The sequence below is a fragment of the Canis aureus genome, chromosome 6 (genome assembly GCF_053574225.1).
Source record: "Canis aureus isolate CA01 chromosome 6, VMU_Caureus_v.1.0, whole genome shotgun sequence".
Lineage (NCBI taxonomy): Eukaryota > Metazoa > Chordata > Mammalia > Carnivora > Canidae > Canis > Canis aureus.
In genome coordinates, this window is record NC_135616.1 from 34,066,776 (window position 1) to 34,087,141 (window position 20,366).

At 34.6% G+C, this 20,366-nt stretch overlaps 1 protein-coding gene across 23 annotated transcripts in view; it reads left to right on the top strand.

Annotated features, from left to right (window-relative positions):
• LOC144315690 (uncharacterized) overlaps window positions 1–20,366 on the top strand; it is a 317,078-nt gene that overhangs the window by 137,073 nt on the left and 159,639 nt on the right. For 13 of the 23 annotated variants that reach the window (XR_013381471.1, XR_013381464.1, XR_013381467.1 and 10 more), the window contains exons 2-3: window positions 6,685–6,737; window positions 16,057–16,142. Coding sequence is in view for 1 of the 23 variants with exons in the window: in XM_077900617.1 (XP_077756743.1) it covers window positions 6,685–6,737; window positions 16,057–16,142 (139 nt within the window). In the remaining 22 variants the exon portion in view is untranslated. Of the gene's footprint in view, window positions 1–6,684; window positions 6,840–12,936; window positions 16,143–20,366 lie in introns of all 23 variants that reach the window. The other 10 variants (XR_013381480.1, XR_013381479.1, XR_013381481.1 and 7 more) reach the window with 7 other exon arrangements.

Below are 20,366 nucleotides of genomic sequence, written 5' to 3' on the forward strand. Positions count from 1 at the left end.
GGTTGTCTAGAAAGCAGGAATAGCACTTTCACTAGAAATCAAATACGCTGGCACCCTGATCTCAGACATTCCAACCTCCAGAACTATGAGAAATAAATTTCTGTAGTCTAAACCCTTCAGTCCATGGTTTGTTGTTATAATAACCCAAACTAGAACAGATGTTGTCCTCGTCCTTATGGAATTGTTATGTTAAAGGTCTAAGATCCTATAACGGCCTGTATGTTCCTTTTGTATTTACATCAATTCACCAGTTATAAAGTGCTCTCAAAACATTATAAGTTTATCTCATCTGTGTGAAATAGGTCTTGTTATTTCAAACATCCAATGGTATATTGAGCCTCATATGTAACAGATTTAAGTAGCATATCCATAGCAAAATGTATGGAAATGTTGGGATAAAAACCTGAATCTCTGACTCCAGAGCCAATATTCCATTCATTATACTGCAACAAACTCTTTTTAAAATGAAAATAATCTTGCAGTTCACATTAAGCAATATATTAGATAGTGCTGGAAGTTATTCTCATAATAGATAAATTTTGGTCCTAAAGGAATTCTCTGTTCTAATCAAAACCCAAATAGCAGAATGCTAGGACTAGAAAGGCTCCTAGAGATTATCTCAACCTAAATTACTCATTTTACAGTTGAAGGAACAGAAATGTAGGAAAATATTGGAATCATAGCTCATCAGGGAAAGAACCAGTGAATTACCTAATTGCAATTCAGCCCTTTTCCCAGTACCCTAGGAAAACTTTTTCCTAGCATTAGTATTCCTGCTATTATATGCTGCCTTACGTGTTTAATGGGGTTGTGTGATTAACTTTTATATTCTAATAATCCAGATCCATTTGCCTGGATGAAAAATTTTGTTCTCATCTTTTCTTTTATTCATCAAAATGCCAAAGAAAGCCCATCCTGAACTATTACGTATCCTAAAATGTTATTGCTCACATTTATGTTCTCTTGTTCCAGGAGGGAAAAAACACTATTAAATTATAACGAATCTGTTTATAATATATTCCACAGCTTTACAATTGCCTGAAATGTGAGCTTGATGATAGGCATCTCCAAATAAACTCACATCATTTCCTCTGTTCTCTGCCTATTTGGACAGTTGGTCGATGCCTTCATTCATCTGTAAATACTATGTGGTCTGTGTTACATAGCACAGTTTGTTTCAGAATCTACAAGGACACAAATCAATAACACTGCCTACTATTTTTTAACACTAGATTTGAAAGGTACTGAAGTGTTTGGAGAAATTTGCTTTATTACAGTCATAATTTGGTGTATGTGTATTGCGTATTTATATACATACATATTGTCATTCTCCCTGTTCATATTCTTATGGCCAGTGATAAACATTTCAGAAATATTACCATTCTTATTAATTTTTATTACAGTAGGTAAGGAAAATATTTATATTTTTGCCACTGAAGAAAAGCCTTAACCCCACTTTCATTTTTGAGGCCAAAATGAATAGCTAGAGATACTCTTAAGACCTTCAAAGTGAAATGTTATGGATTCAAATTTCAGCTTGATCACTTACAGTTTTTGACCTTAGACAAATAACTTAGCCTTTCTGTACCTCAGTTTCATCATCTGAAAAAAAATTGGGCTAATAATATTACTTCTTAGGATAGTTTGTGAAGATTAAATGAGATAACCTATATACATTTCTTGGCTCCACTCCTGGTACACAGCAAGTACTCAATATACATTGACTATAATCATGATAGTGATGTTAATGATCATGACAAAGGTGAGGATTATAATTTAATTGCCTGGATTACAAATGTCCAAGTCAAAAACCAATTACCCAGAACCAGTTCCATAGCACTTTTTTGAGTATCGTGTTAGGGGACTCAGGTAGATTTCCAATGACCATGTAAGATTATTAACTATGAACACATCATGCTATGAAACACACATGCTAAGACCAGTATTACCAATAGAAGACCTGAAGAAGCAATAGTTAATACAGTGTATTTAGAAAACTCACTGTATATGTAGATTTGTGATATAGAATGTTAGCCATATATAAAATTAGGTAGATCCACCCCTTTCCTGACAGGCAAGCCAAGGAGGGAATATGCCAACAGAGAAGTCCTGAATTTTTAAGAGAAAGAATACTAGATTATGTACAAGGAGAAAAATGGGGGTTGGAGCAGGCAGCTATAAAATAACACAGTGCACAGTAAGTTATCTAATGTGTGTGCACAGTGACAATGGAACACTTATGGTTAGAGAATCAGAGGAGATTAGAATGAAAAGCAGAAGATAGGAATGAATTTTCATCTGGTTTAGTCCTAGAAAACACCCGAGCGGGTTCCCTGCTTGCAATTAAAAAGGGCCATGGTAGTAGTAACAGGAGATGGGCAGAGTAGGGAGTGTCTGAGTTCTGAATGCATTCATTGATTTACCTAAGACTACAGAGCTTCTTAGTTGCTGATATAGTTTTAAAACCCATGTATCGGGTCACCTGGGTGGCTCAGTCAGTTAAGTGCCAACCTGTGATTTCAGTTCAGGTCATGATCTCATGTGCCGTGGGATTGAGCCCCATGTCAGATTCCACACTCAACACAGAGTCTGCTTCTCCCTCTCCCTCCTCTCCCTGCTCTCTCTCTCTCTTTCAAATAAATAAATAAAATCTTTTTAAAAAAGAATAAAATCCATGTATGCTTACTCATAATTCTGAACTTGTTCCATTAGATCACATGACAAATGCTGATTCAGACTAAGTCACTTAATGACTAGAAAGTACTTTCATAAAAATGTTTGTTTGCTATGCTTGCCATAGATCTGATGAAGTTATAATATAAAAGAGATATTAATACGTATCTGTGTTAGTCTTTTAGAAGTACACACCTACTTGAATACTTCCTTGGACTCCTATACCTTTCTAATTTATTGGTTTTCAATTTTAAAAACTTTTTTTGTCTGTAGATGTATTTAACAGCCATATTAATACCACCACATAACCCACTGTGAATCAGAACATATCAAGCTTCTGCTCAAGGCAGAAGCTTCTTTTTTTAAAAGATTTTATTTATTTATTCATGAGAGACACACAGAGAGAGGCAGAGACATAAGCAGAACCATGCAGGGAGCCTGATGTGGGACTCAATCCTGGGACTCCACCCTGGGCTGAAGGCAGGTGCTAAACCACTGATTCACCCAGGCATAGTGTTCTTTCCCTACTTGTCATTCTCTTCCTGACCCCAGATATCTACATAGATGACTATTTTTCACTTCCTGTAGGCCTTGACTCAGAAGTCACCTTCTCAATGAAGACTTCGTTGGCCTCTCGAGCAAACATTTCAATGTATTAGACACTTCATATTTCCTCTCCCTGCCTTATGGGTTTTTTTCCTTCATTATTAACTGTATCTAATTTGATATATTCACTTACTTGTTTTATTTATATATATTTTTTACTACCAGAATATAAATTCCACAAGAGCAGGCTTTGTTTTGTTTGTTCAGTGCTAGATCCTTAATGACCAGAACATTACCTACATTTAATGGGGGAAATAAAGGAATACATAAAATACAAACAAACCAATACATTAATGAATTCTGGTTTCTTTAAAGTTAAATTTAAAATTTTATGACTTCTCTGCTAGAGAAACAATACAACATGATTATCAAACTATATAATATAGGCTTTAAAAAACTCTCTGACATTGAATTTCCTCAAATTGACCTTTTATACTTATCCAACATAATTTCTATCCAAATGAGTAAAAACATTTCTCTTTTACAAAATATCTGTTAGCTTCTAGAAGGATCTTCACATTTTTTACATCTATACCATCATTTTCACTCTTAAAATCCCACTCTTTCTTCTCTTCTGTAGTCAATCCTGCCTCCTTAAAAGCCCATCACAAGTTCCTTTTTTTTTCTAGGAACAACTATTCTATTCCAGCTAGCTAAACCACTCTGATAATATTCATCTGAGGTATTTCTTGTAGCACTGTCTTGTTTTGGAATATAACATTTTGTTCATACTTTTAAATTACTGCTATTTATCTCTTAGTTGTGAGTCTATTGAAGTCTTGGTGTTTTACAGTTGTGTGAAACCTCCTTAATGCCTTAATGCCTACATATATATACATATACATACATATATATAAATGTATGTATATGTATATATATGTACATGCTCAGAAAATATATGTTGGTAAGTTTATTCTTTTGGTTGTTGCAGCAATGCAGTTATTTGGTTTAAAAGAGCATTTAAATACAATAGGATAAATAAATTGGTGGAGTACTCAGACTGGAGTAATCAGAAGTTACAGTCTCTGCCAACAAACTTGTCTCTGAAAAATAATTATCCATTTTATCCTCAATCCCATTAGAGCATTTCTAAAGGATAAGTGAGTAGGCATGCTCTCAATGTCATAGGATATGAAATGGGAAGCTTTACCATTAAGTCACAAGGGCAAACTTTTATTCTCTTCCAATTTCCATAGCTAAACTAAATCTAATTCCAGTGTTTCATGAATAAGAGAAGCAGACAAAATTATTGGGAAGAATCTACTCTATTGCTTGTGTATCAGCCTTTAAAATGATACATTAGTCCAAAATCAAGAAGGTAAGCAACGTAACAAGCTCAACAATAAGACCACGTGCAATTGGGTACTCATTCTCCAGAGCTGTTTATCTCAATTTTACATCTTGCTTGTCATTTTGAAAGGCATTTTTCTCTTAAAATCCTATCTATTTCTGAAGACTGTAAAGGTATATCCTAATATGGCAACAATTGCTGTAAATTTTTGTTATTTACTGAAATCATACTATTGTGTCTGTTGCTCCTACTTCATATTCAAGAATAAATTGCTTGAAGTGTAGGTTAGTACATAAATATTGCTCTGCAAATTAAATGGTTGTCAAAAATGTTTTGGGGAAATTGCATTGAAGAATAAACCAAAACACTGCGTGATTTATCATTGAGCCTGCTCAACTCTCTAGCAGTACATGGAAAGTCAGAGAGTAGGAGCCCTTTCCCAAGCAGCAATCTCAGTGAATATGTGTGTGAACTCCCATGTATACCTCAGGCCAGTTTGGAAAAGGAGTGTTAGGGCTGCAGTTAATGACTATTTAAAAGTGAAGTAATTTAATCTGAAGAAGGAAAAATATCCATGGCTGTCATGAGTGTGCTCTGGAGCTTAAGAAAAAGGAATTGCCATTGACCTTGTTAGTTTAATTAAGTGATTCCCAATTAAGAGACTAACAGAATGTTAGCAGCTAATGACATGCAAACTAATATTGGCTTCAAAGTGTATGCTGTAATTCCTGATGATGATGATGATGATACGAACAATGCTGTATTACTATCTACTATGAAGCAGTGCATTAAAAAAAAACAGAGCATTCTAAAATATATGCATTTGATACTGCATTGGAGGAAAAGCAGCCAGCACGTATCTTTTGTGGAAGGTATATGTTCACTTGGAGAGGGACATGATAAATGGAGAAACAGAGAGAGGAAATGTGAAAGAACCTGTCTTCTATTAAAAAAAGAAAAGAAAAAATCCCCAGCAACATTAGTAAAACTTAAACCCTTATAGATTAAATATCATGTATTTATTTATTACTTGGCTCACTAAATATTTATTTTGTACCCTTTTGATCAGTCAGTGGAGAGATGGAAGTAAATTGTGTTTGCCCATGTTTCTTCTTTGCTTTCATCCCAGCTCAGACTTGACCAAATTGTTTCCTAGAGTAGAGATATCTAAACAGCAAGCCAGGCAAATCCAAAGGTGATCAGTGTCAAATTCTGGAGTGTTTTTGAAAGTCTTTTCTCCAAAGATATAGCTTCACATAAGCTGTTGGGTAAACCCCCATTGTCTCCTAATGGTAATCCATTTTCATTCACAAGTCATAAGTCATTGTCTCTGTGTTATGGTCAACAGGCTCTAAGAGAGCTTGTGCCTAGAGATCTTTCTCAAAGTTACAATTACAGTGCTCTGTTACAGCATTTGTTTACTGAAAAGCCTTACACTTTCTTCTAGGCATTTTTAATTTGAATATATATATTCATCATGAATCATATATATATATTTATCATGAATATATAATATTCATCTATATATATAAATATAATCAATATATATATATTCATGAATATATTCCAGTAGGGTTTTGAGATTTAGACCAAACTATTTGTCATTTCTGCCTTCCCCAAAGGCTTTTCAGGTAGTCTTCTTCAAAGCTGACTAAGATTTCTGGTGGAACAGAAGGTGCTTCAGTTTTACTAGCACAGGTTTACCCTTCCTATTGAGGATTCTCAGGTGTACCCTTTCATGAAGCAGGAGAACTGACTCATTAAATATTTCAGGAAATCAGATCTGCCCTAAGAGATACCTGATGATACTCCTGCACAATGATATCAACATTTCAGCCATAAGCTTTTTAAAAATAAGAACTGTGTCTTTTCCTTTATTCAAGTTGTCTGCTTTCCATGATAAAAGAAATACATATATAGTCACTCAATAAATGTGGATGAATAAAATAAATAATAAGTGAATTTACAGTTTAATTCATCAAATTTATAAGGTTTTTTTTTGGCCTTGCTATTGATAAATTAATACTCTTTGTAACAAATCTCATATGTGGGCGTGGTGACTTTTATATGTATAACTGTATATCCAATAAACAAGATATTTCTCTCTTCCACAGACATGGCAGACACTGTCAAACGCACATAGTGAACTTCTTGCAGCTGAGCCATGGTATAACCATCCTTTTTAACCTAGATGTTCCTGCTGATTAAGCTACTTTGAATTAACCTATTTCCACCCTGACGTTAAAGAATTCTTCATAAAACACATACTGTAAGTGGAGAAATGATCATGTAGCTAGAAAGTGACATTTTATGCACGTGAAAGAACTAGAGGACTGGGCAACATGAACTTGAAATTTTCCACCCTATCTATCCTGCACTTCCCCCTTGCACCACACATGAACAATATGGTAGAAATAGTAGCTACCTCTTTTATTTACAACCCATATCCAAATGATCCAAGTTGGTCAGTACTTATTCCAAAGATATTTCAGATATCTTCAAATATCTTTGGAAACTTTGCTCTACTTGTGATGTTATTTTCTTAATTCTGGCTCAAATAACTTCTCTCATGAATTACTTAAATTATCTCCTTTTGTCCCCAGTTAGTTTTTTCTTCTAATTTGTCTTATATACAGTTTTCAGAGTGATCTTTATGAGATTTGAATCTTATTACATTACTACTCTACTTAAAATCCACAATGAGTTCTCATACTTGCAGAATAGTATTCAAATTATTTAATATAAAATATAAATAATATTTTATATGTAATATAAAATATAAGGCCCTGGAGGAAGAGGCTGTTGTAAAAATCTATCATCTGTTCTCTACGCACCCACATTACAATTCTTTAAGGCAGTATTTAACTTCTGTTCTTTTCTTGATACCTTTCTGAATACTATCCTGTCTACTTAAAATACTCTTATACTTTCTTCATCTTCATCTTATTAACATGTTTCACATTTCTGGGGATTCTCAAGGGTTCTGTTTGGGGCTGGAATGGACAAGTGAGAAAAATAAATACACGAGTAGGACTCACCTATGACCCTTTTAAATTATACTTTAACTAATCAGTTTACTTTTTATCAGTTTTCATATTGGGGTTCCTTTGTAGGATTATATTTAAATAAGGATTTTTTTACTCTAAAAAATTAATACCACTGAGCTTCCCTGATCCCTGTTAGATTTAGATTGCTGATTATCTTGGTTGGCACACTTGCAGAATAAAAAACTGGGACACATAAATGTTCTTAAGATTTTTAGATTCATGTATTGGTGAACTTGGAAAACTTAGAGCAAATAATTTAGCAGCAATCATAATGTCCTATTTAAATATGTTTTCTGGGCAGCCCCGGTAGCCTGTCGATTTGGCGCCACTTTTGGCCCAGGGTTTGATCCTGGAGACCTGGGATCGAGTCCCACATCGGGCTCCTCATGGAGCCTGCTTCTCCTTCTGCCTGTGCCTCTGCCTCTCTCTCTCTCTCTCTCTCTCTCTCTCTCTCTCTCTCTGCCATAAATAAATTTTAAAAAATCTTTAAATATGTTTTCTAAGCAATGATTGGAAAATATTCCTGTTATTCTCATTATAGTGGTACATTTGAGAATGAACTCTGAACCCTTAGGGAAGCTGTGAATGAGCTTTAGAGATTTAGTGAAACACTTGAAATGGTAGGGAAAAATTTTTTAAGCATTTTTTTTAGGCAAAGGTTCATAAGTTTCTTAGAGTCTCAAAAAATCTAAGATGACAAAAAAGTTTAAGCACTTCTCTTTTATAGATAAAACAAGGCAAATCTAATCATAAGATGAAATATATTTTTTCTTTAAAAACATAAACTCAGTATAACAAAAGGGAAGAAAATATTACACATAATAAAACATTCAAATGCAAATTAATTGCCTCCAACATTTTGGAGTTTCTTTCATCTTATCATATCCAGTCTTAGCTCACATAAAGAATTCTGTTCTTTGATCTAAAGGACATGAGCATATAGTCTATACTTCTGTAACTTAGTTCAGGGGGTGGATGTGACTCATGTGGTTAAACCACACCATAGAAGTAAGAGCCAAGGACTCTCTTGGTCACTAGCAAGGTCAGATAAAAAAGCACCTAGACATCAATGATGAGTAAAGGGTGTATTTTCTGATATCCCAAATAATAGAATTTCTGTAAGTTTATTTGAGATACTTTTCATTAAATGTGCAAGTGAATATGGAGTCACTATTTTAACTAAGACACAGAATTATTGGTTTCATTTGAATTATGTCAAAAACAATTTTTATCATGGTAAAGATATTCAAATCCTTGAGTCATTACCAACAATTTCTTTTTTTGGTATATTTTTTATTGGAGTTCAATTTGCCAACATATAATATAACCCCCAGTGCTCATCCCGTCAAGTGCCCCCATCAGTGCCTGTCACCCAGTCACCCCATCCCCCTGCCCACCTCCTCTTCCACTACCCCTTGTTCATTTCCCAGAGTTAGGAGTCTCTCATGATCACCAGCCAGAGTTAGGAGTCTCTCATGTTCACCAGCAATCTCTCTTGGAAGAATATACATTTGGGCAATATATTTCTCCTCCCTTTCCCAACTGAGTATCATCTTTAATGGGTCATAGCTGATGACACCTAAACTGGATCTTAACCTGCAAAGAGTCTATTATGTTTCCTTTTCAAAGAATTAGAGTATAGAAACCATAAGAATCAACCCATCAAATAATGATGGGCTCTTGAACTGAAAAGTCATATCAAGTTGGTGTGAGACTAGGCACTAGGGATAGTAAATAAAGGCCATGAACAAGTTTTGGGAAACAGAGAATGTGAGAAAAGAAATGAGAAAATAAGCAAAAGTGTAAATGCACTTAAATGAGAGATGGAGACAATGGCTTTTGTTATAGCTTAACATTTCTAGCTGCCTTGTGACACTTGATTATCCAAGGATTATCTGCTAAAGTCTTTAAATAAGCAGCTTTCTACTTAAGTCTTTTTGCATGTGTTCAGTTTTTTGCAACTGAAAACAGTAGGACATTTCATGCTCTTCTTGGCCCTGAATATTAAACTTATATGTGACAATAACAAAAAAAGAAAATTAAGGCTTGAGAACCCAGGGTCATGAAGAATTGGAGCAATAGCTGGGAAAGGGCAGAAATGCACCTAATAAAGTGCAAAAAATTATACAAATATACATGTATCTGTATTTATCCACATATATATGTGTACACATACCTGCAAATAAAAATTTGCTTCATTCTGAAATTTTAGGTCATATGAAGAAGCCCTGAGAATGCCTTTCAGCCCTATATGAACCAGATTCTTAATTAATGATATTACAGTTCCTACTACCATTATTATTGCTACTGTTACCACTACTCATACTACTATTGTAATAAAATGAGTCCCTCTTATCTCACAGTACTCTGCAATGTTTGAGAACTTTCTCATCCAGCTGTAAATCTGATTCCCTCCATGTGATGTAAAGCGGCACTGGAGACTTAGTCATATTGTCTTCCGTCACTTAGCAGACCACAGGCAACTGATGGGGTCCAGTGAGCAATATGGTAACCCGCTTCTGAACCTACTGAGCAGAGAAACCAGTTCTGGCAAGAAGAGACTTCTCTGATCAGCGAAAACCTAGTTTCATAGGGGTGCAGTATAGGAGTCTGCTCTGCCTGAAGCTGCCTATGGTTAAAGTACTTTTTAATTTCAAATTTAAAAACTTGGATGTTTCATTCTGTCAGTGAATTCCAGCTATCTGCAAAAATTATCTTTTCTATTGGACTTAAAACTGAAACATACTGTTTCCATACATGGTACAAGGAGTAGGGTAATAAAAATATTCTGTGGGGGAAAAAAAAAGGAAAGCCCATGATATCAGTAGAGAAGACTTTTTTTTTTAAGATTTTATTTATTTATTCATAGAGACAGAGAGAGAGAGGGGGAGGCAGAGACACAGGCAGAGGGAGAAGCAGGCATCATACAGAGAGCCTGACGTGGGACTCGATCCAGGGTCTCCAGGTTCATGCCCTGGGCTACAGGCAGCGCTAAACCGCTGCACCACCAGGGCTGCCCCAAGAAGACTTTTTTTACTTTTTTATTCTGGTCAAGAGACTGAACCTTACAAAGTCATTCTGACTTCAGATTAATTCTACCCTTACAATTACATTACAGAAATAGTTGCATATAACTTTTTAGTTGAAATTATCTAAATTTAAAATACTGAATCCATCCTGAAAACCCACTGTCTTTAGTTTAGAGAGGCTAAGAGAAGAGGATATAGATGGAATCAACAAAATATATTCATTCTTAGAAGTCTCAAAACCCAGATCTTAGTGCTATAAGAAAAAAATGGTTAGATATAACAAATCACATACCTGTTACCTATTTCAGCAGTGATTATTCCCTATATACCAACTATATGTTCATCACTGTACTGAGGATCTGAAGGTAATAAAAGAGGAGATAAGCCCATTTTCAGAGGGTTTTCTGTGAGGAAATAACAAGTGAAAACTAAATTTAAGCTGTGTAGATTTGCAGAAATATGGATAAGAGAGAATTGACATGGGCTCAAAGAGTCAACAAAGAAGATGCCCAGTGAAATCTGAGTACTTGAGTTTCCTTGACTTTGTAATATATGATGCAAATAATAATGCCATTAAAAAATGAATGGAATGTTTAATATCTGCTTTCAAATCTAGCCTTTAAGAGCTCTGAAATTTGAGCAGAAAATACCACATATATATCTTTCATTCCAAATAGGTAGACATAGAAGACTTCAGGGATAGAGCTTATGATGTGTCATTATGGGGGCTAGTTAGAGGTTAACACAACAAGGGGTGTTTCAGTGCTTAATGTGGCAAGATTAAGAATGCTAATGCAATATTTCTCAATTCTCAATATATCATGAGGAGTTGTGCAGCCTTACTACAATTGGTGCCTAAGGCAGCCTGTAAGAGAGACATCTCATCAGGCTAAAACCTTTCTATTGAGGTCACCATGTAAACAGTTAATGAAGCAGAAACTCTCTGGGGATTCATTGAGCACATTTAGATGAGTTCTACAGAAATGTTCAGTCGGTGGTAGGGGAATTACTTCAATGATGCTTTAACAGAAACTGTGGACATTCAACCCTCTCTGCATTCAATGGGGTGTTCATAACTAATTTCTTATTTTCTGAGCACATGTAATAGTTTGACTATAATTTTTTTATTATAAGCATTAACAGTTAAGCCAGAGGTCACACAGCACATTACCTGTCCAGTCCAATTGAATAGAAGAGATTTGAGTTGCCAACTTCTTTTAGATTGGCTCGTCAGTTTTAGGGAAGTAACCCCTGTATAATCCTGCCATGAACATGCAGTGAACAATTATTGGTCTTTTTCCTGATAACCACCATGACCACCCTTTCAAAGAATATGCATTGTATACCTGCACCATTAGGAGTACATTATACCTATGTACATATCTTTGTTACATATACTCTTATTTAGCATGCAAAAATGCACCATTTACTGTTGTAAATAGTTCACAAACATTAACTCAGTTTAGCAGAATTTGCTTGTTATACACTCTTGAATCTCTTGTCACCAGAATATCTTGGTCGTCTTGAGACACTCATATTTTATTTGAAAGAACTAGCCCAATTGTTTTCTTTCTCACCCAATCTCCTGCCATGTTTCTCCTTTATATCAACAGACATGTTGATGATCCATCCAAAAAACTGATATAACTGTTTTTAAACTCCCACAGATAAGATTATCTTTAGCTCTCCATGAGCATAGTCATAACTGGATCTTACTTCAACTGGAAACATTTCTCCTTTTGAAATTTGAATATTCCTTTAAAGTGACAGCTTTCTCTCTCTTCACCTCTTCTCTTTTTTTGTCTCATGTATGGTGCCTGTAATTTATTCTTATCATGACCCCTTTCTGCTAATTTTTTCCCCTTTTTCTTAGTTGAACTGTCTCATTTGGGCTTCATTTGCTCACCATGACTATCAACTTTCTAAAAGCCACTGATTATGTCTCAGGCTGAAAATATCCTATTATTTTAACATATTTCATGTCACTGAGTTGAGTTTCTGAAATAATAGTTTTACATGGAAATTTGAACTTGTAGATAACATGGTGTTAGTACACTACTCTATCGTTATCACTACTATACTGCTCATTCTACACTACCATCACCTTATCATTACAATTTACTTTGCTATTATTATGTGTTAGCCTCTATACTAACAGTTTGGTACCTCTTATCTCATTTAATTCTCACAACAGCGCTGTAAAATTTGATGGTATTATAACAGCCATTTCACAGTTGAAAAAATGGAGGCCTAGATTATTAAAATTACAAATATGCGCTCTTTTTTCTAGGAATACAATAAGAAGTCAGGATTCTGCAACCACAAGAGGGCCCTCACCAGAAGCAGACTATGCTGACATCCTGGACTTTCATTCTCCAGAAGGATAAAAAATTAATTCCTGTTGTTTTTATAAGCCAATACATAGTGTGCATTTTATTCATATTGCAAAGGGATTCTTTACTTGATAATAGGATTTGTGATGGAATGATTTTTAATTAGTATTTCTTTTGGTTTACAAATTATTAGAAAATCTATGAAGAAATTGTTGATAAAAAAGTCAGAATATAGGATTAGAAAAAACTTAATGATTCATCTTTAATCAGTCAGACTATCTAGCTATTCTAAGATACGTATAAATTATAACTTCTCACAAAGTCATAAAACATAGGAGGCTCAGCCCCTACCCTTGAGTCAATTATATCTTAGCTGAATAGAATGTATAAGCACATATGCATACACACACAATACAGATACCTTGAAGATACACACAACACAGTTTATAAATATAGTTATCAGGATATCAAGATTAATGGCAAAAAGAAGATAAGCATCCATTTTTTTTATTTCAGTGTTTTTGAACTATTATTATTATTATTATTATTACTATTATTCTCCCCTCCTAAGTGGTCTTCATATACTTTTTTTTCTTCTTTTCTACAGTTAAAATTTTAATACCAAAGATATGTAGTGTATCTTTTTTCATATTGTGGGCAATATGGAGACCACAACCCACTGCAATATTTAAATTTTTTTTCACTCCCCAAGAATAGATTTTACCCCCCTTGGAAGGTGATATGTCCCTGTTGAAAATGCATAGTTCAGCATTATGAAATGTTTATGCTGGAATTTAATGTTGTATTCTCAAGCTCCATTTTATAATCACATAATCCTGTTTTATCACCAACAAGAAATATTTCGTGTTTTTAATTTTTTTATATGAATTTGACTGAATCCATTAATTCATACACTTCGTGTCCCTTATTAAAATTCTTCTATCTGGTAATAACTGATATCAGCAAGTGCATATTAAATCAAATACTGAAAGTTGAAGTCGGTTAAAAGTATAAAAATTTCCCTTCAATGACTTGAGAATTGAGCCAGGTAGTTGTATCAAATTTCTAAAATATCAGAAATTACCATTGTTCCCTACTGAGGGCAAGTCACAATTTGAACAACTAATAAGATACGTTGATTGCATTTATCTGACTATAATTTGTATCAATCCAGCAGTATAATAAACATCAAAGTAACCTCCACATAATGGCAAAAACAAGGCATAAAATTCAAACTCAGTATCCTATAAATGTGTCCTGGCTGGAGCCCTGGAGATTGTCTCCAGACTTGTAATACAATCAGGTCTGGGGAAATACCAAGAAAATGTTTTCTTTCAATCACTTGTAATTGGCATTCTTAAAGTGAAGGGAAGAAAATAAAGGGGATGGAATCTTTCGATTTGCTGCTTTTGTTTGGAATTGCTCCAAATCACAAGTAACTACAGGGCAAATTGACATCTTCTCAGTTGAGTTGTAACCTTTTCCTCCCCTATTTCTTTCCAACGTTTGTAAACAAACAGATATGAGTCAGGACATTGAAAAGTTGGTCTCAAGCCAAATGTCTTATCCTGGCATTTTAGGCTGTACGTAATTTCAATCCACTTTTACACTTTCCAAATGTACTTCTTTTTCTTTCTCATGTAAACCTTTAACTATTTTGTCTGTCTTTCTCAGTACGCCTTGAATAAGCCATGCGCACCTTAGCAAACTGAGCTCCTTCTCATTTCCTGGTGTTTTTTGGCATCCCCTCTCCTCTCTGCCTAGCAGAGGTATACTCATCCATTAAGATCCTTTACCAAGGAAGTCTCAAAAATCCATACATTGATACATCTCTTCCCTTTCTGATAGTACTTACTTTATTTCAACTGCTCCATATATCATGTTATTGATGTGGCAGATATTCAATTAGCAAATGTTTAGTAAGTATTTACAACATGCCACACAAATTTCTAGGTATCAGAAGTAGACTAGGCAACAAAAGAGATTAATTCCTACCCTCAAAGGATTTATATGCTAGTAGGGGGGAAAGAAAGATAAAATGTAACAGACAAAATAGTATGCACAGAACTAAAACTAAAAACATATTTTTAAAAGTAATCTCTACCCCCCAACATGGGGCTCAAACTCACAACCACAAGATCAAGAGTCACTTGCTCTACCATTGGAGCCAGCCAGGCATCCCCAAAACATAGTATTTTACATGAGAGGCCAGCAACCTTTTTCTGCAAAAGGGCCAGATAATACAACTATTTAGTTTTGAACTCCTGATATGAAAACAGCTAAGACAATATGTAAACAAAAAATGAGTGTGGTGCTGTTACAATAAAACTTGCCTTTGTAAACATTGAAATTTGAATCTGTTAAAATGTTCTCATGTTATGAAACATTCCTCTTCTGATTTCTTAAAAAACATTGAAAAAGGTAAAACTTCTCATTAGCTATACAGATCATACAAAAGCAGGAGGTGGTAAGGATTTGACCCCAGCACATGGTGGCTGAACCTGTGTTGAAAGAATGGCAAGTGCTCAGGGAAAATGAAGTCAAAGAAGTGGGCTAGGGAACACAGACAGTATGAAATCAGATTGGTGTTATAGAAAGTCACCCAGATAAGGCCCCACTAAAAGATAACACTTGAATAAAGGATTGAAAGAAATGGGGTCAGTTAAGCATCTGAAGCTCACAATCATGAGTTCAAGCCCCATGTTGGGCTCCACGATGGGCGTGGAGCTTACTTAAAAAAAAAAGAATAAAAATTTAAAGAAGAAACGTAAATTTCACTTGACAATAAGAAATTTAAGAAATAGGTGTACCTGGGTGGCTCAGTGGTTGAGTGTCTGCCTTTGGCTCAGGGTGTGATCTCAGGGTCCTGGGATCTAGTGCTGCATCAGGCTCACCACAGGAAGTCTACTTCTCCCTCTGCCTATGTCTCTACCTCTCTCTATGTGTCTCTCATAAATAAATAAATAAATAAATAAATAAATAAATAAATAAATAAATAAATAAATAAACAAACAAATAAATGAAATCTTTAAAAAAGAATTTAAGAAATATAATCTTAATTTTTCTACCTGTTTCAGTCTCCATCTCACTTATTATCCCATTTCTTCACTTGGCATCCACAAATACAACCCCTCACCCTCTGGGAGAGCCTGTGTGTAGAAGAGTAAGTATTTCACAGTTATTTTTAATCCTATTTATTTTATCCATACATTTAAAATTTTTATCCAGAGGAGGACTGTATAGCTTCACTAGACTGATAGAGAGATCCATGGAACTAAGCTATATGAAGATCATTATGGGTCAGGTCCCAAGAAATTAGATGCAAGGGGGGAATTGGAACTTGGACCTTGGTATTATTAACTGCATCTTATTACCTGGTTGACCCTTGTATCTCCTGCATAAAAGTCCCTTTATCGTCTAAACAAATATAGTCTAGGGATACTCGGCTCTTCACCTCCAGAATTAGCCCAGAATTTTTCTCCTTTGCCAACTCCAAACCAGCATTCCTCTCCCTAATTCCACCTCTTATGTTTTTTTTGTTTGTTTTTGTTTTTGTTTTTTTGTCACTGACTCTTAGCAATGTCTCCATCTGCCTCAGTAACTCTTTTTTTTTCTTTTTTTTTTTAATTTTTATTTATTTATGATAGTCACAGAGAGAGAGAGAGAGAGGCAGAGACACAGGCAGAGAGAGAAGCAGGCTCCATGCACTGGGAGCCTGATGTGGGATTCGATCCCGGGTCTCCAGGATCGCGCCCTGGGCCAAAGGCAGGCGCCAAACCGCTGCGCCACCCAGGGATCCCTGTAACTCTTATAATTATTCCAAAACCCTCTCCCCTCATCTTCTCCCACCATTACTGCCACACATTACTGGTCCGAACTTACCACAGTCACTCAAAATATGTTAATACTATCTGAGCAAGTCTACCACATGTTATATATTAAGCATTGCAGTACTTTCCCAACTGCATTATCCTATTGAATCCTATCAATAGCCTATGATACAGCTAAGCTATTATCTTTTATTGACATTTTATCTATGAGTAAACTGAAGCACGGAAAGATTAAGTAATTTACAAAGACTGGATTTTAATATAGGTAATTTAGCTAAATAGTTCATGCACTTGATGAATGCTCATGATGGCATCCAGGGTACAAAGTTATCCAGCACTTTAAAGAAGTAATGTAAATATATTTTGCTGAATTGAAGCTACAAAATATTAAAAAGACAATATATCATGATCAAGTAAGGTTTATTCCAGAATTTAAAGGTTTGCTTAATATTTGAAAATCAACAAGGTAGTTCACAATACTAGCAAACTGGGGGGAAAAAAGACATGATCATCTCAATTGATGCAGAAGAAGCATTTGACGAAGTTTGGCATCCAATCCTGATAAGAATTTTAAGCAAACTAGGAATTCAAGGAAACTTCCTCAACCTAATAAAGGATGTCTGTGAACATCTACAGCTAGCATCATACCTAATGGTGAAATTCTGAATGGTTTACCCCAAGATTGGAAACAAAATAGGAATGTCTGCTCTCAATAATTATATTTGACATTGTACTAGAGGTAGAGGCTCTAGCCAGTGTAATAATCAGGCAATGAAAATAAATACAATACTTCCAAATTTTAAAGGAAAAAATAAAATTATCTTTATTTCATTACAATATAATCTATATAGAAAATGTAATAGAAGCTACCAAAAACAAAAACAAAACAAAATTGGAGCTAATAACTGAGGTTAGCATTCACGTTTATTCAAGAGAAAAGGATATATCTATACAAATGTTCAGTGAAGCTCTATTTGTGATAGCCAAAATCTAGAAACAATCCAAGTGCTCATCAGCAGATAAACAAACTGCGGTATATTCATTTAGTGGAATATTACTCAGCAATGAGTAGGAAGAAGCTATTGCTACACACACAACATGGGTGAATTTCAAATAATTATGCTGAGTGAAAAAAAGCCAAACCAAATAAAGGTGCATATTACATGATTTCAATGAAATAAGAGTCTAGACAACACAGACAAACCTATAGTGGCAGACAGTACCTTAGAGGTTGTTTGGGGAAGAGGATTGGGATGGGCAAGATAGAGTGATAACACAAGTACATAAGGAAACTCTGGGAAGTGATGCCATGTTTATTATCTTGACTGTGGCCATGATTTCATTGGTGTATGCATATGCCAAAACTGATTGAATTGTATACTTTAAATGCATGGAGTTTATTATACATCTGTTATATCTCAATAAAACTATTAAGGGTTATTTCTATATTTTTATCCTTCTTGGTATAGATTGAAATTAAACAAATGTTATCATGAGAGCTTGTGACTAGCCATATTCTATGCAATGTCTAGCCCAGTGGTATATCCAAATATGTCAGAGTCCTTGTCATTACTTAAAAATTGCCTTACTGCAATGCATAAACTGTAAAGAAAGTTCACTACCATTCCCATATGCACTTATACCACATAAATTACTCTTCCATTTATGATGTCATTAGTGTAATTGCTTGGATAACTGAAAGTAAAATCAAAGGTTCCTTTAAAGAAATGTTAACTTTAGCTTAAATGAGCAATGACCATTAGCCAAGCCGTTAGACTAATATTCAAAAATAGCTTTAAAATGAACTGTAACAAATTTTTAAGGAGCCAGATTCTCTAGAAGCATAGAAAAGGTACTTAGTTTGGCACTTTGGAGAGCTGTAATAATTAGGATACCCAATAAATTCCTGCTTTAGGACACCAAAATGTAACCTGAAGGCTGTAAAAACTACTATAACTGTCAGAGCTGTATAACTTATTTCCAGGAATTCATTCCAAAATGACTTTAGTATCCCATGTCACTGGCATAAGCTAAAAAAAAAGTTTTCAAACTTCTCAGGGAACCAAAATTATATAGTTTAAAAAATTGTAGGATTTCATTCTCTCCTCGCATATGTATATTATAATAAATAAACATTAAATTTCCTCCCAGTAATCTGTTTTAAAGAAGAATGAGTGTGAATTTGATAAAAATTTCCATAATCATCATCAAAGCCTAGACTTTTAAAACTGGAGGAGGCTTAGAAATCAGCTAGTTCAATTCTTCATTTTAAACATGAAAAATTGAAACCTACAATGATGTGCAAAATTCATATATTGAGATAACAGAGAATAGGAACTAAAACCCAGAATACTTATTTCATTCTCTCTCCTGAAGATTGCAAGCAAAGAGAAAAGACAGATCTTGAGATTTAAGAACAAAAATTTTTGTGTCCTGAATTCTTCAAATTATTATTCAATGAAGTAGGCTATCTATTCCACAAATATATGACTTCTATATTCTCCAAATACTACAGGCTTCATGCACACTTCATTTGTTAAAAGATGTCATGAATATTAAATAATTGACAGCTGCATACTTTGACCCATGCCTGAAGCAAGCACCAGGTATATTAGGAACAGTATAGTTCTACAAAGAATAGAAGGGTAGAGCTAATTAAATCCTGGAGAACTCATCTGCAGAGATTGAGATGCCCTCTGGCATTTGTTAACACCAGGCAAAAGTCACTAATTATAGCTATACCATTCATGACACTGAAGTGCTTAGGACCAGCCTGGTGTGCTTTTCTATGCCTGTAATTTTTTCAGAAAACGTGAAACCATTAAGAAACTTGACAGGTGTCATTTTACTCAAATGGAGTTGCTTTCAACAAATCTAAAAAGGAAAAGCATTTTCCCCATTAGATCAAATTAAACAATGAGAATGCTTTCTTCACTCTCTTGTTAGTTGTTAAGAAAAGGACTATGGGGAACAACTCCTGCCTTGAAGGATTGGCACTTTTAGGCTGTTGGGCAGTGATCCCACACCTAAAGCATAATACATTATTATCAATTGATGGACATTGATTGAAACCAATAACATTTAATTTAATTCAGAAAATATTTATTGAATCCTTGTAAAGCGCTAGTCACTATGCTTGGCCCTGTGGATGAAAACTTCCAGATTGAAAACCTATATTTTGTGACTTCAAATTATACATTTTCATGAGTACCTTTTAGAGCTAATTCTGTATCTGCATTTTTTAAAAAGGCTAGTATGTATGTGTGGTTTAAAAAGTGTTGGGAAGGCTGTATTTTCCCCTAGAATGTAACATTTTGCCTAGGATGATGCAAAACTGAGATTCTCAAAGATTCTCAAAACGCTAAAGAACCTGAGAGATTATTTAATCACCACCTCTCATTATAAAAAAGGAGTTGTCATGAACTCAAACAACTTATCAGAAGTCCACTAATCACTCAAAATATTGATGGCAAAGTCAGGGTCCAAGTACTCTCTGATTTCTTTTTAGTTTTGTTTTACTGCTCTTTCATTTTTATTTTTTTTTTACTCTTTCATTT